General features: G+C 40.6%; 1 protein-coding gene across 4 annotated transcripts in view; it reads right to left on the reverse strand.

Annotated features, from left to right (window-relative positions):
- Positions 1-15,682, reverse strand: part of LOC139750986 (uncharacterized) — an 83,026-nt gene that overhangs the window by 28,337 nt on the left and 39,007 nt on the right. For 2 of the 4 annotated variants that reach the window (XM_071666036.1, XM_071666025.1), the window contains exon 1: positions 14,606-14,843. The exons of the other annotated variants lie outside the window; for them this stretch is intronic. In XM_071666036.1, the coding sequence (XP_071522137.1) occupies positions 14,606-14,626 (21 nt within the window). In that variant the 5' untranslated portion in view covers positions 14,627-14,843. Of the gene's footprint in view, positions 1-14,605; positions 14,844-15,682 lie in introns of those variants that run through there. 4 annotated transcript variants of the gene reach the window in all.

The raw sequence follows: 15,682 nt of genomic DNA on the forward strand, positions 1-15,682 counted from the left end.
TTTTTTTTTCTCACAGGTAGTTCGTATGAAGGACTAGCCGAGTATGGGCCTGAGGGCCTTTTGCGAAGTCCAGTATCTTACGTTGTCTAAAGGATTCACAGGATGAATGTAGATTCTCAACAGTTCAGAGGCTGGAATGGATTCCCTACAATTCATAAGCTGAAAAAGTAGATTTTCCAAAGAAGTTCAGATGATGAAATGGATTCTCTACAGTTCAGAAGTTGATATATATATATATATATATATATATATATATATATATATATATATATATATATGCAGGAGGGTGAAAGGAGGGCAAGGAATAGAGTGAATTGGAGCGATGTGGTATACCGGGGTTGACGTGCTGTCAGTGGATTGAATCAGGCCATGTGAAGCGTCTGGGGTAAACCATGGAAAGCTGTGTAGGTATGTATATTTGCGTGTGTGGACGTATGTATATACATGTGTATGGGGGTGGGTTGGGCCATTTCTTTCGTCTGTTTCCTTGCGCTACCTCGCAAACGCGGGAGACAGCGGCAAAAAAAAAAAAAAAAAAAAAAAAAAAAATATATATATATATATATATATATATATATATATATATATATATATATTCTCTACAGGAGCTCGCAAATTGAAATGTAAATCCATTACAGGGGCTTAAAAGTTGAAGTGTACACTTTAACACTTCAGTGGCTGAAATGTGTACTACTGCTCAGAGGCGGAAAATCTATTTTATCCACAATCAGAGCCTCAAGGTTTACATTTTCTCTTGATACAACGCCTGTATCTCTATATATGCCATAACGTCGTGTTGTTCCAATGATAACTCTTTTTTGTACACTTGGCGAGAAAACTATGAAAGATTACATGATAAATACAAAATCGATTGTGATGTATCGCAGAAGAGCAGTAAGATTTCGGATTGTCCTTATAAATTACCACTTGCGGACTATGTGAATGTGAAATCTGGTACAAACCATCCCACAGATCAATGTATTTTGTTACATGTCATAACCAGAATGTTTTTTGTATTTTTTTTTTTTTTTTTGAGTAGGGGGCTATAATGGGGTGTTCCTTATGTAAGATAAGTTGTTCGCTGATGATACAGCGCTGGTGGCTGATTCGGGTGAGAAACTGCAGAAGTTGGTGACTGAGTTTGGTAAAGTGTGTGAAAGAAGAAAGCTGAGAGTAAATGTGAATAAGAGCATGGTTATTAGGTACAGTAGGGTTGAGGGACAAGTCAATCGGGAGGTAAGTTTGAATGGAGAAAAACTGGAGGAAGTGAAGTGTTTTAAATATCTGCGAGTGGATTTGGCAGCGGATGGAACCATGGAAGCGTAAGTGAGTCACAGTGTGGGGGAGGGGGCGAAAGTTCTGGGAGAGTTGAAAAATGTGTGGAAGGCGAGAACATTATCTCGGAAAGCAAAATTTTACGTGGAAAGTGTGACGAAATTAACAAAAACAGATTCACCGGAGGCCTCGTTCGTTCGCATATCGAACTTCATCAGTCAACTGCATCACTCTCTGAAATTGACTATGATAAGTGTCTCGTAACCGTAATGTCATAAACTTGGTGATGTTAGTTCGCAAACTTCAGCCAGTTCAAGTTTGTGACATTCCTTCAGGCATCTAGCTAACTTCTGTTGCGATTTATGTAGACCCGAGACCATGAGTATGAATTCATACTGGCGAATTTCATGACTGGTGAACATGTCTTTGAATAACTTACCGAGGAAAACATAGAAAATGTATCTTTTTTTTTTATATGATTATTCTTTGTCGCTGTCTCCCGCGGTAACGAGGTAGCGCAAGGAAACAGACGAGAGAATGGCCCAACCCACCCACATCAACATGTGTATACATACACGTCCTTACACGCACATATACATACCTATATGTATATATATATATATATATATATATATATATATATATATATATATATATATATATATATATATATATATATATACGTATATATATATATATATATATATATATATATATATATATATATATATATATATATATATATATATATATATACATATATACATATTTATTTATTTATTTATTTTGCTTTGACGCTGTCTCCCGCGTTTGCGAGGTAGCGCAAGGAAACAGACGAAAGAAATGGCCCAACCCACCCCCATACACATGTATATACATACACGTCCACACACGCAAATATACATACCTATACATCTCAATGTACACATATATATATATATACACACACAGACACATACATATATACCCATGCACATAATTCACACGGTCTGCCTTTATTCATTCCCATCGCCACCTCGCCACACATGGAATACCATCCCCCTCCCCCCTCATGTGTGCGAGGTAGCGCTAGGAAAAGACAACAAAGGCCCCATTCGTTCACACTCAGTCTCTAGCTGTCATGCAATAATGCCCGAAACCACAGCTCCCTTTCCACATCCAGGTCCCACACAACTTTCCATGGTTTACCCCAGACGCTCCACATGCCCTGATTCAATCCACTGACAGCACGTCAACCCCGGTATACCACATCGATCCAATTCACTCTATTCCTTGCCCGCCTTTCACCCTCCTGCATGTTCAGGCCCCGATCACTCAAAATCTTTTTCACTCCATCTTTCCACGGAAACTCCAATTTGGTCTCCCACTTCTCGTTCCCTCCACCTCTGACACATATATCCTCTTTGTCAGTCTTTCCTCACTCATTCTTTCCATGTGACCAAAGCATTTCAAAACACCCTCTTCTGCTCTCTCAACCACACTCTTTTTATTACCACACATCTCTCTTACCCTTTCATTACTTACTCGATCAAACCACCTCACACCACATATTGTCCTCAAACATCTCATTTCCAATACATCCACCCTCCTCCGCACAACTCTATCTATAGCCCACGCTATATCCGCTGCCAGATCCACTCCCAGATATCTAAAACACTTCACTTCCTCCAGTTTTTCTCCATTCAAACTCACCTCCCAATTGACTTGACCCTCAACCCTACTGTACCTAATAACCTTGCTCTTATTCACATTTACTCTTAACTTTCTTCTTTCACACACTTTACCAAACTCAGTCACCAGCTTCTGCAGTTTCTCACATGAATCAGCCACCAGCGCTGTATCATCAGCGAACAACAACTGACTCACTTTCCAAGCTCTCTCATCCCCAACAGACTTCATACTTGCCCCTCTTTCCAAAACTCTTGCATTCACCTCCCTAACAACCCCATCCATAAACAAATGAAACAACCATGGAGACATCACACACCCCTGCTGCAAACCTACATTCACTGAGAACCAATCACTTTCCTCTCTTCCTACACGTACACATGCCTTACATCCTCGATAAAAACTTTTCACTGCTTCTAACAACTTGCCTCCCACACCATATATTCTTAATACCTTCCACAGAGCATCTCTATCAACTCTATCATATAAATATATGTATATATAATTTTGTACCCCATTCATCCACTGATGATATTCCTCGTGTTTCCTTGTGCTACCTTGCTAACGCGGGAGACGGCAGTTAAGTATAATAAATGAAAAAGTGAATATATATATATATATATATATATATATATATATATATATATATATATATATATATATATATATATATATATTGTACACCCATTCATCCACTGATGATGTAACATTACCGAAGGTAACTTTTGCAGAGTAACCACATCCAAGTGGAATCTAGTATTAATGTATATTTCATTTTTATTTCTTTTATTAAACTTACTCGCTGTTTCCCGCGTCAGCGAGGTAGCGATTAATGTACGTATGTTTGAGGACAATATATGGTGAGAGGCGGTTTGATCGAGTAAGTAATGAAAGGGTGAGGGAGATGTGTGGTAATAAAAAGGGTGTAGTTGAGAGAGCAGAAGTGGGTGTGTTGAATTAGTTTGGACACATAGAGAGAATGAGTGAGGAAAGATTGACAGAGGATACATGTGTCAAAGGTGGAGGGAAGAAGCGGGAGACCAAATTGGAGGTGTCATGATGGAGTGAAAAAGATTTTGTGATTGGGGCCTGAACATACAGGAGGGTGGAAGGCGTGCAATGAATAGAGTGAATTGGAACAATGTGGTATACCGGGGTCGACGTGCTGTCAATGGATTATACCAGGGCATGTGAATACGTGGGAATACGTGGGAAGTATTCTTTCTCCCCTATCCCCAGGGATATATATATATATATATATATATATATATATATATATATATATATATATATATATATATATATATATATATATATATATATATATATATATATATATATATATGGATGGGGTTGTTAGGGAGGTAAATGCAAGAGTCTTGGAAAGAGGGACAAGTATGAAGTCTGTTGGGATGAGAGAGCTTGGGAAGTGAGTCAGTTGTTCGCTGATGATGCAGCGCTGGTGGCTGATTCATGTGAGAAACTGCAGAAGCTGGTGACTGAGTTTGGTAAAGTGTGTGGAAGAAGAAAGTTAAGAGTAAATGTGAATAAGAGCAAGGTTATTAGGTACAGTAGGGTTGAGGGTCAAGTCAATTGGGAGGTGAGTTTGAATGGAGAAAAACTGGAGGAAGTGAAGTGTTTTAGATATCTGGGAGTGGATCTGGCAGCGGATGGAACCATGGAAGCGGAAGTGGATCATAGGGTGGGGGAGGGGGCGAAAATTCTGGGGGCCTTGAAGAATGTGTGGAAGTCGAGAACATTATCTCGGAAAGCAAAAATGGGTATGTTTGAAGGAATAGTGGTTCCAACAATGTTGTATGGTTGCGAGGCGTGGGCTATGGATAGAGTTGTGCGCAGGAGGATGGATGTGCTGGAAATGAGATGTTTGAGGACAATGTGTGGTGTGAGGTGGTTTGATCGAGTGAGTAACGTAAGGGTAAGAGAGATGTGTGGAAATAAAAAGAGCGTGGTTGAGAGAGCAGAAGAGGGTGTTTTGAGGTGGTTTGGGCACATGGAGAGAATGAGTGAGGAAAGATTGACCAAAAGGATATATGTGTCGGAGGTGGAGGGAACGAGGAGAAGAGGGAGACCAAATTGGAGGTGGAAAGATGGAGTGAAAAAGATTTTGTGTGATCGGGGCCTGAACATGCAGGAGGGTGAAAGGAGGGCAAGGAACAGAGTGAATTGGAACGATGTGGTATACCGGGGTTGACGTGCTGTCAGTGGATTGAATCAAGGCATGTGAAGCGTCTGGGGTAAACCATGGAAAGCTGTGTAGGTATGTATATTTGCGTGTGTGGACGTATGTATATACATGTGTATGGGGGGGGTTGGGCCATTTCTTTCGTCTGTTTCCTTGCGCTACCTCGCAAACGCGGGAGACAGCGACAAAGTATAATAAACAAAAAAAAAATATATATATATATATTATATAATATATATATATATATATATATATATATATATATATATATATATATATATATATATATAAATCTACAAGCTCTTCACCATTTCCGTTTACAACACTGAACACCCCATGTATACCAATTATTCCCTCAACTGCCACTTTACTCACCTTTGCATTCAAATCACCCATCACTATAACCCGGTCTCGTGCATCAAAACCACTAACACACTCAATCAGCTGCTCCCAAAACACTTGCCTCTCATGATCTTTCTTCTCATGCCCAGGTGCATATGCACCAATAATCACCCATCTCTCTCCATCAACTTTCAGTGGATTGAATCAGGGCATGTGAAGCGTTTGGGGTAAACCATGGAAAGCTGTGTAGGTATGTATATTTGCGTGTGTGGAAGTATGTATATACATGTGTATGGGAGTGGGTTGGGCAATTTCTTTCGTCTGTTTCCTTGCGCTACCTCGCAAACGCGGGAGACAGCGACAAAGCAAAAAAAAAAAAAAAAAAAAAAAAAAAAAATTATATATATATATATATATATATATATATATATATATATATATTATATATATATATATTCTCTACAGGAGCTCGCAAATTGAAATGTAAATCCATTACAGGGGCTTAAAAGTTGAAGTGTACACTTTAACACTTCAGTGGCTGAAATGTGTACTACTGCTCAGAGGCGGAAAATCTATTTTATCCACAATCAGAGCCTCAAGGTTTACATTTTCTCTTGATACAACGCCTGTATTACTCTATATATGCCATAACGTCGTGTTGTTCCAATGATAACTCTTTTTTGTACACTTGGCGAGAAAACTATGAAAGATTACATGATAAATACAAAATCGATTGTGATGTATCGCAGAAGAGCAGTAAGATTTCGGATTGTCCTTATAAATTACCACTTGCGGACTATGTGAATGTGAAATCTGGTGTGAATGTGAAATCTGGTACAAACCATCCCACAGATCAATGTATTTTGTTACATGTCATAACCAGAATGTTTTTTGTATTTCTTTTTTTTTTTTGAGTAGGGGGCTATAATGAGGTGTTCCTTATGTAAGATAAGTTGTTCGCTGATGATACAGCGCTGGTGGCTGATTCGGGTGAGAAACTGCAGAAGTTGGTGACTGAGTTTGGTAAAGTGTGTGAAAGAAGAAAGCTGAGAGTAAATGTGAATAAGAGCATGGTTATTAGGTACAGTAGGGTTGAGGGACAAGTCAATCGGGAGGTAAGTTTGAATGGAGAAAAACTGGAGGAAGTGAAGTGTTTTAAATATCTGCGAGTGGATTTGGCAGCGGATGGAACCATGGAAGCGTAAGTGAGTCACAGTGTGGGGGAGGGGGCGAAAGTTCTGGGAGAGTTGAAAAATGTGTGGAAGGCGAGAACATTATCTCGGAAAGCAAAATTTTACGTGGAAAGTGTGACGAAATTAACAAAAACAGATTCACCGGAGGCCTCGTTCGTTCGCATATCGAACTTCATCAGTCAACTGCATCACTCTCTGAAATTGACTATGATAAGTGTCTCGTAACCGTAATGTCATAAACTTGGTGATGTTAGTTCGCAAACTTCAGCCAGTTCAAGTTTGTGACATTCCTTCAGGCATCTAGCTAACTTCTGTTGCGATTTATGTAGACCCGAGACCATGAGTATGAATTCATACTGGCGAATTTCATGACTGGTGAACATGTCTTTGAATAACTTACCGAGGAAAACATAGAAAATGTATCTTTTTTTTTTATATGATTATTCTTTGTCGCTGTCTCCCGCGGTAACGAGGTAGCGCAAGGAAACAGACGAGAGAATGGCCCAACCCACCCACATCAACATGTGTATACATACACGTCCTTACACGCACATATACATACCTATATGTATATATATATATATATATATATATATATATATATATATATATATATATATATATATATATATATATACGTATATATATATATATATATATATATATATATATATATATATATATATATATATATATATATATATATATATATTAGTGAAAGAGAAGAGAGAGGCATTTGGACGATTTTTGCAGGGAAAAAATGCAATTGAGTGGGAGAAGTATAAAAGAAAGAGACAGGAGGTCAAGAGAAAGGTGCAAGAGGTGAAAAAAAGGGCAAATGAGAGTTGGGGTGAGAGACTATCAGTAAATTTTAGGGAGAATAAAAAGATGTTCTGGAAGGAGGTAAACAGGGTGCGTAAGACAAGGGAGCAAATGGGAACTTCAGTGAAGGGCGTAAATGGGGAGGTGATAACAAGTAGCGGTGATGTGAGAAGGAGATGGAATGAGTATTTTGAAGGTTTGTTGAATGTGTCTGATGACAGAGTGGCAGATATAGGGTGTTTTGGTCGAGGTGGTGTGCAAAGTGAGAGGGTTAGGGAAAATGATTTGGTAAACAGAGAAGAGGTAGTAAAAGCTTTGCGGAAGATGAAAGCCGGCAAGGCAGCAGGTTTGGATGGTATTGCAGTGGAATTTATTAAAAAAGGGGGTGACTGTATTGTTGACTGGTTGGTAAGGTTATTTAATGTATGTATGACTCATGGTGAGGTGCCTGAGGATTGGCGGAATGCGTGCATAGTGCCATTGTACAAAGGCAAAGGGGATAAGAGTGAGTGCTCAAATTACAGAGGTATAAGTTTGTTGAGTATTCCTGGTAAATTATATGGGAGGGTATTGATTGAGAGGGTGAAGGCATGTACAGAGCATCAGATTGGGGAAGAGCAGTGCGGTTTCAGAAGTGGTAGAGGATGTGTGGATCAGGTGTTTGCTTTGAAGAATGTATGTGAGAAATACTTAGAAAAGCAAATGGATTTGTATGTAGCATTTATGGATCTGGAGAAGGCATATGATAGAGTTGATAGAGATGCTCTGTGGAAGGTATTAAGAATTTATGGTGTGGGAGGCAAGTTGTTAGAAGCAGTGAAAAGTTTTTATCGAGGATGTAAGGCATGTGTACGTGTAGGAAGAGAGGAAAGTGATTGGTTCTCAGTAAATGTAGGTTTGCGGCAGGGGTGTGTGATGTCTCCATGGTTGTTTAATTTGTTTATGGATGGGGTTGTTAGGGAGGTAAATGCAAGAGTCCTGGAAAGAGGGGCAAGTATGAAGTCTGTTGGGGATGAGAGAGCTTGGGAAGTGAGTCAGTTGTTGTTCGCTGATGATACAGCACTGGTGGCTGATTCATGTGAGAAACTGCAGAAGCTGGTGACTGAGTTTGGTAAAGTGTGTGGAAGAAGAAAGTTAAGAGTAAATGGGAATAAGAGCAAGGTTATTAGGTACAGTAGGGGTGAGGGTCAAGTCAATTGGGAGGTGAGTTTGAATGGAGAAAAACTGGAGGAAGTGAAGTGTTTTAGATATCTGGGAGTGGATCTGGCAGCGGATGGAACCATGGAAGCGGAAGTGGATCATAGGGTGGGGGAGGGGGCGAAAATTTTGGGAGCCTTGAAAAATGTGTGGAAGTCGAGAACATTATCTCGGAAAGCAAAAATGGGTATGTTTGAAGGAATAGTGGTTCCAACAATGTTGTATGGTTGCGAGGCGTGGGCTATGGATAGAGATGTGCGCAGGAGGATGGATGTGCTGGAAATGAGATGTTTGAGGACAATGTGTGGTGTGAGGTGGTTTGATCGAGTAAGTAACGTAAGGGTAAGAGAGATGTGTGGAAATAAAAAGAGCGTGGTTGAGAGAGCAGAAGAGGGTGTTTTGAAATGGTTTGGGCACATGGAGAGAATGAGTGAGGAAAGATTGACCAAGAGGATATATGTGTCGGAGGTGGAGGGAACGAGGAGAAGAGGGAGACCAAATTGGAGGTGGAAAGATGGAGTGAAAAAGATTTTGTGTGATCGGGGCCTGAACATGCAGGAGGGTGAAAGGAGGGCAAGGAATAGAGTGAATTGGAGCCATGTGGTATACAGGGGTTGACGTGCTGTCAGTGGATTGAATCAAGGCATGTGAAGCGTCTGGGGTAAACCATGGAAAGCTGTGTAGGTATGTATATTTGCGTGTGTGGACGTGTGTATGTACATGTGTATGGGGGGGGGGGGGGTTGGGCCATTTCTTTCGTCTGTTTCCTTGCGCTACCTCGCAAACGCGGGAGACAGCGACAAAGTATAAAAAAAAAAAAAAAAAAAAAAAAAAATATATATATATATATATATATATATATATATATACATATATACATATTTATTTATTTATTTATTTTGCTTTGACGCTGTCTCCCGCGTTTGCGAGGTAGCGCAAGGAAACAGACGAAAGAAATGGCCCAACCCACCCCCATACACATGTATATACATACACGTCCACACACGCAAATATACATACCTATACATCTCAATGTACACATATATATATATATATACACACACAGACACATACATATATACCCATGCACATAATTCACACGGTCTGCCTTTATTCATTCCCATCGCCACCTCGCCACACATGGAATACCATCCCCCTCCCCCCTCATGTGTGCGAGGTAGCGCTAGGAAAAGACAACAAAGGCCCCATTCGTTCACACTCAGTCTCTAGCTGTCATGCAATAATGCCCGAAACCACAGCTCCCTTTCCACATCCAGGTCCCACACAACTTTCCATGGTTTACCCCAGACGCTCCACATGCCCTGATTCAATCCACTGACAGCACGTCAACCCCGGTATACCACATCGATCCAATTCACTCTATTCCTTGCCCGCCTTTCACCCTCCTGCATGTTCAGGCCCCGATCACTCAAAATCTTTTTCACTCCATCTTTCCACGGAAACTCCAATTTGGTCTCCCACTTCTCGTTCCCTCCACCTCTGACACATATATCCTCTTTGTCAGTCTTTCCTCACTCATTCTTTCCATGTGACCAAAGCATTTCAAAACACCCTCTTCTGCTCTCTCAACCACACTCTTTTTATTACCACACATCTCTCTTACCCTTTCATTACTTACTCGATCAAACCACCTCACACCACATATTGTCCTCAAACATCTCATTTCCAATACATCCACCCTCCTCCGCACAACTCTATCTATAGCCCACGCTATATCCGCTGCCAGATCCACTCCCAGATATCTAAAACACTTCACTTCCTCCAGTTTTTCTCCATTCAAACTCACCTCCCAATTGACTTGACCCTCACCCCTACTGTACCTAATAACCTTGCTCTTATTCCCATTTACTCTTAACTTTCTTCTTCCACACACTTTACCAAACTCAGTCACCAGCTTCTGCAGTTTCTCACATGAATCAGCCACCAGTGCTGTATCATCAGCGAACAACAACTGACTCACTTCCCAAGCTCTCTCATCCCCAACAGACTTCATACTTGCCCCTCTTTCCAAAACTCTTGCATTCACCTCCCTAACAACCCCATCCATAAACAAATGAAACAACCATGGAGACATCACACACCCCTGCTGCAAACCTACATTCACTGAGAACCAATCACTTTCCTCTCTTCCTACACGTACACATGCCTTACATCCTCGATAAAAACTTTTCACTGCTTCTAACAACTTGCCTCCCACACCATATATTCTTAATACCTTCCACAGAGCATCTCTATCAACTCTATCATATAAATATATGTATATATAATTTTGTACCCCATTCATCCACTGATGATATTCCTCGTGTTTCCTTGTGCTACCTTGCTAACGCGGGAGACGGCAGTTAAGTATAATAAATGAAAAAGTGAATATATATATATATATATATATATATATATATATATATATATATATATATATATATATATATATATATATATATATATATATATATATTGTACACCCATTCATCCACTGATGATGTAACATTACCGAAGGTAACTTTTGCAGAGTAACCACATCCAAGTGGAATCTAGTATTAATGTATATTTCATTTTTATTTCTTTTATTAAACTTACTCGCTGTTTCCCGCGTCAGCGAGGTAGCGATTAATGTACGTATGTTTGAGGACAATATATGGTGAGAGGCGGTTTGATCGAGTAAGTAATGAAAGGGTGAGGGAGATGTGTGGTAATAAAAAGGGTGTAGTTGAGAGAGCAGAAGTGGGTGTGTTGAATTAGTTTGGACACATAGAGAGAATGAGTGAGGAAAGATTGACAGAGGATACATGTGTCAAAGGTGGAGGGAAGAAGCGGGAGACCAAATTGGAGGTGTCATGATGGAGTGAAAAAGATTTTGTGATTGGGGCCTGAACATACAGGAGGGTGGAAGGCGTGCAATGAATAGAGTGAACTGGAACAATGTGGTATACCGGGGTCGACGTGCTGTCAATGGATTATACCAGGGCATGTGAATACGTGGGAATACGTGGGAAGTATTCTTTCTCCCCTATCCCCAGGGATATATATATATATATATATATATATATATATATATATATATATATATATATATATATATGGATGGGGTTGTTAGGGAGGTAAATGCAAGAGTCTTGGAAAGAGGGACAAGTATGAAGTCTGTTGGGATGAGAGAGCTTGGGAAGTGAGTCAGTTGTTCGCTGATGATGCAGCGCTGGTGGCTGATTCATGTGAGAAACTGCAGAAGCTGGTGACTGAGTTTGGTAAAGTGTGTGGAAGAAGAAAGTTAAGAGTAAATGTGAATAAGAGCAAGGTTATTAGGTACAGTAGGGTTGAGGGTCAAGTCAATTGGGAGGTGAGTTTGAATGGAGAAAAACTGGAGGAAGTGAAGTGTTTTAGATATCTGGGAGTGGATCTGGCAGCGGATGGAACCATGGAAGCGGAAGTGGATCATAGGGTGGGGGAGGGGGCGAAAATTCTGGGGGCCTTGAAGAATGTGTGGAAGTCGAGAACATTATCTCGGAAAGCAAAAATGGGTATGTTTGAAGGAATAGTGGTTCCAACAATGTTGTATGGTTGCGAGGCGTGGGCTATGGATAGAGTTGTGCGCAGGAGGATGGATGTGCTGGAAATGAGATGTTTGAGGACAATGTGTGGTGTGAGGTGGTTTGATCGAGTGAGTAACGTAAGGGTAAGAGAGATGTGTGGAAATAAAAAGAGCGTGGTTGAGAGAGCAGAAGAGGGTGTTTTGAGGTGGTTTGGGCACATGGAGAGAATGAGTGAGGAAAGATTGACCAAAAGGATATATGTGTCGGAGGTGGAGGGAACGAGGAGAAAAGGGAGACCAAATTGGAGGTGGAAAGATGGAGTGAAAAAGATTTTGTGTGATCGGGGCCTGAACATGCAGGAGGGTGAAAGGAGGGCAAGGAACAGAGTGAATTGGAACGATGTGGTATACCGGGGTTGACGTGCTGTCAGTGGATTGAATCAAGGCATGTGAAGCGTCTGGGGTAAACCATGGAAAGCTGTGTAGGTATGTATATTTGCGTGTGTGGACGTATGTATATACATGTGTATGGGGGGGGTTGGGCCATTTCTTTCGTCTGTTTCCTTGCGCTACCTCGCAAACGCGGGAGACAGCGACAAAGTATAATAAACAAAAAAAAAATATATATATATATTATATAATATATATATATATATATATATATATATATATATATATATATATATATATATATAAATCTACAAGCTCTTCACCATTTCCGTTTACAACACTGAACACCCCATGTATACCAATTATTCCCTCAACTGCCACTTTACTCACCTTTGCATTCAAATCACCCATCACTATAACCCGGTCTCGTGCATCAAAACCACTAACACACTCAATCAGCTGCTCCCAAAACACTTGCCTCTCATGATCTTTCTTCTCATGCCCAGGTGCATATGCACCAATAATCACCCATCTCTCTCCATCAACTTTCAGTGGATTGAATCAGGGCATGTGAAGCGTTTGGGGTAAACCATGGAAAGCTGTGTAGGTATGTATATTTGCGTGTGTGGAAGTATGTATATACATGTGTATGGGAGTGGGTTGGGCAATTTCTTTCGTATGTTTCCTTGCGCTACCTCGCAAACGCGGGAGACAGCGACAAAGCAAAAAAAAAAAAAAAAAAAAAAAAAAAAAAAAAAAAAATATATATATATATATATATATATATATATATATATATATATATATATATCTTTTTTTTCTTTTAAACTATTTGCCATTTCCCGCGTTAGCGAGGTAGCGTTAGGAACAGAGGACTGGGCCTTTTTTGGAATATCCTCACGTGGCCCACTCTGTTCCTTCTTTTGGAAAAAAAAAAAAAAAAAAAAAAAGAGAGGGGAGGATTTCCAGCCCCCCGCTCCCTCCCCTTTTAGTCGCCTTCTACGACACGCAGGGAATACGTGGGAAGTATTCTTAATCCCCTATCCCCAGGGATAATATATATATATATATATATATATATATATATATATATATATATATATATATATATATATATATATATGTGTGTGTGTGTGTGTGTGTGTGTGTGTGTGTGTGTGTGCACTGTGAAGGCATTTGACGTGCATCCTTGGTTAACTCTCAGCAAAGAAATCACTCAAGAATCAATCACGGGTGGCACGAAGCAGTATATTTCACCAAAATGACAGGAAACCAGCAGGCCGCATCTCATAAATACCACATTTTTGTGTACAACTATCAATTACCGCACGTATTAAGTGGTAACCACATGTTACCGAAAAGTAACAATATACACATATATATATACAGTATGAGTATGACCTCAGCAGATGAATATCTATGGACAAAGAAAAGAGCGGAATCTGTCTGGACAAAATGCGCGCCAAAACCTTAGTCAAGAGCATCCACCCTCCGCCACCGATCCCGGAGCGGCGTCATGTCATGCTACCAAAACTCATTATTTATTTGATTTCTTGATACAGCATAGACAATTTACCATTAAAACTCACGCATCAATTATCAATAAATACCATTTGCAAACAGCTTAAAAATTTCATGGACAATTATGGTCAATAGTAAAGTAAAAATCGGTTGGTGAACTTACAGGAAGGCAACAATGGCGTGGCGGTAAATAGGTGAGGGACCGGGCCAGCCCGCCACACACAGCCACATATCAATTACGTCACTCATGCATCCAAGCTTACGTGTGCAGACATATGTATACAAGCACGTCATCTTCTTGTTCTGTCCGTCTCTCTTAAGGTCAATAATGCTCCTAATGAATCATTCAGAGACCAAAACTGAACCGGTGAAATGCACTTCTAACAACTGTATGGAGGGGTACGGTTTGCATAGGAAACAAAAGTACTGCAACATATTGATGCTCACCATGCCTGACTGCGCCTTCATCTCGACCCCCACCTGGAGCTCATAGAAGGGCAGACACGTGCCCACCAGGTGAGCGAGGTGTGTTGTACATGGAGGGGAACAGAGTTAGTGGTGTACGTGTGTGCATGAGAGAATGAACAAGCAGACTGGGGTGGAAGGCACGCGCCCGCGCTCTGATAAAAACTGTCAATTGACAGACGTAAGAGGAGCACTCCACACGCTCACACTGGTTCAGGACTGACTAAACACGGATACATTTTACGATGATCACGGGTGACATTTTGGGATCCGGTATTTAGGATATAAGAACGAAACGCAGGAATCCTGCATGAGGAGGATGATAAGAATAATCCCTGGCATTAGAAATCCTTCTTTTGATGAAAGTAGAGAAATTTGCATTTCCTAAATATCTGTGGAGTGGTGGGGGACGGCATGATCGAAGTGGTTAAGATGGGTAAATAAAGGTTATATCAATCAAGTACTAAGTGTAGAATAAGTAGCCATACAGGATAGTGAGTGCAAAAACTACAGAAACTTCAGATTGGATTACATAACGAATTCATTAGCAATACAGAAAAGCGAGGCCCTTTGACTATCATAACCCCCCTCAAAAAAGCAATCACCACGACGCAGGTTACATGACATCACCTTCTGCATAGTTTGGTTGAAAACTAGCAAGGGAGAGAGAGCAACACTAGCCAGATGCAAGATATTACGAGGCACTTCAGACCTGCCTTCAATCCAAGCACCGTTGACCTTGTGCTCAGAAAACAGGTGATATTTGTACTTACATAAAGGAAAAAGCTACTCAACGAAAATGTCACAGCTGTTGTGACATGACGACAGTGTAAAAAAGCCAAACAGACCTCGCTGTTAAAGCAGAGCGCATATTTGAAAATCCCGGACCAAATACTGTCAAAGCTGCCGTTGACGACCAGGTGCTCAGCTGCGTTCGCTGCCAAGGTCATTACCATTTTTATACCCATTCGATTCGGGGGGGGGGGGGGGGGGAGGGAAGGGGGACGTTGGAAACTATGAACCACCTCTGCTAGACTACTGAAAGTTGCATTCCCGCTC

The sequence above is a fragment of the Panulirus ornatus genome, chromosome 1 (genome assembly GCF_036320965.1).
Source record: "Panulirus ornatus isolate Po-2019 chromosome 1, ASM3632096v1, whole genome shotgun sequence".
Lineage (NCBI taxonomy): Eukaryota > Metazoa > Arthropoda > Malacostraca > Decapoda > Palinuridae > Panulirus > Panulirus ornatus.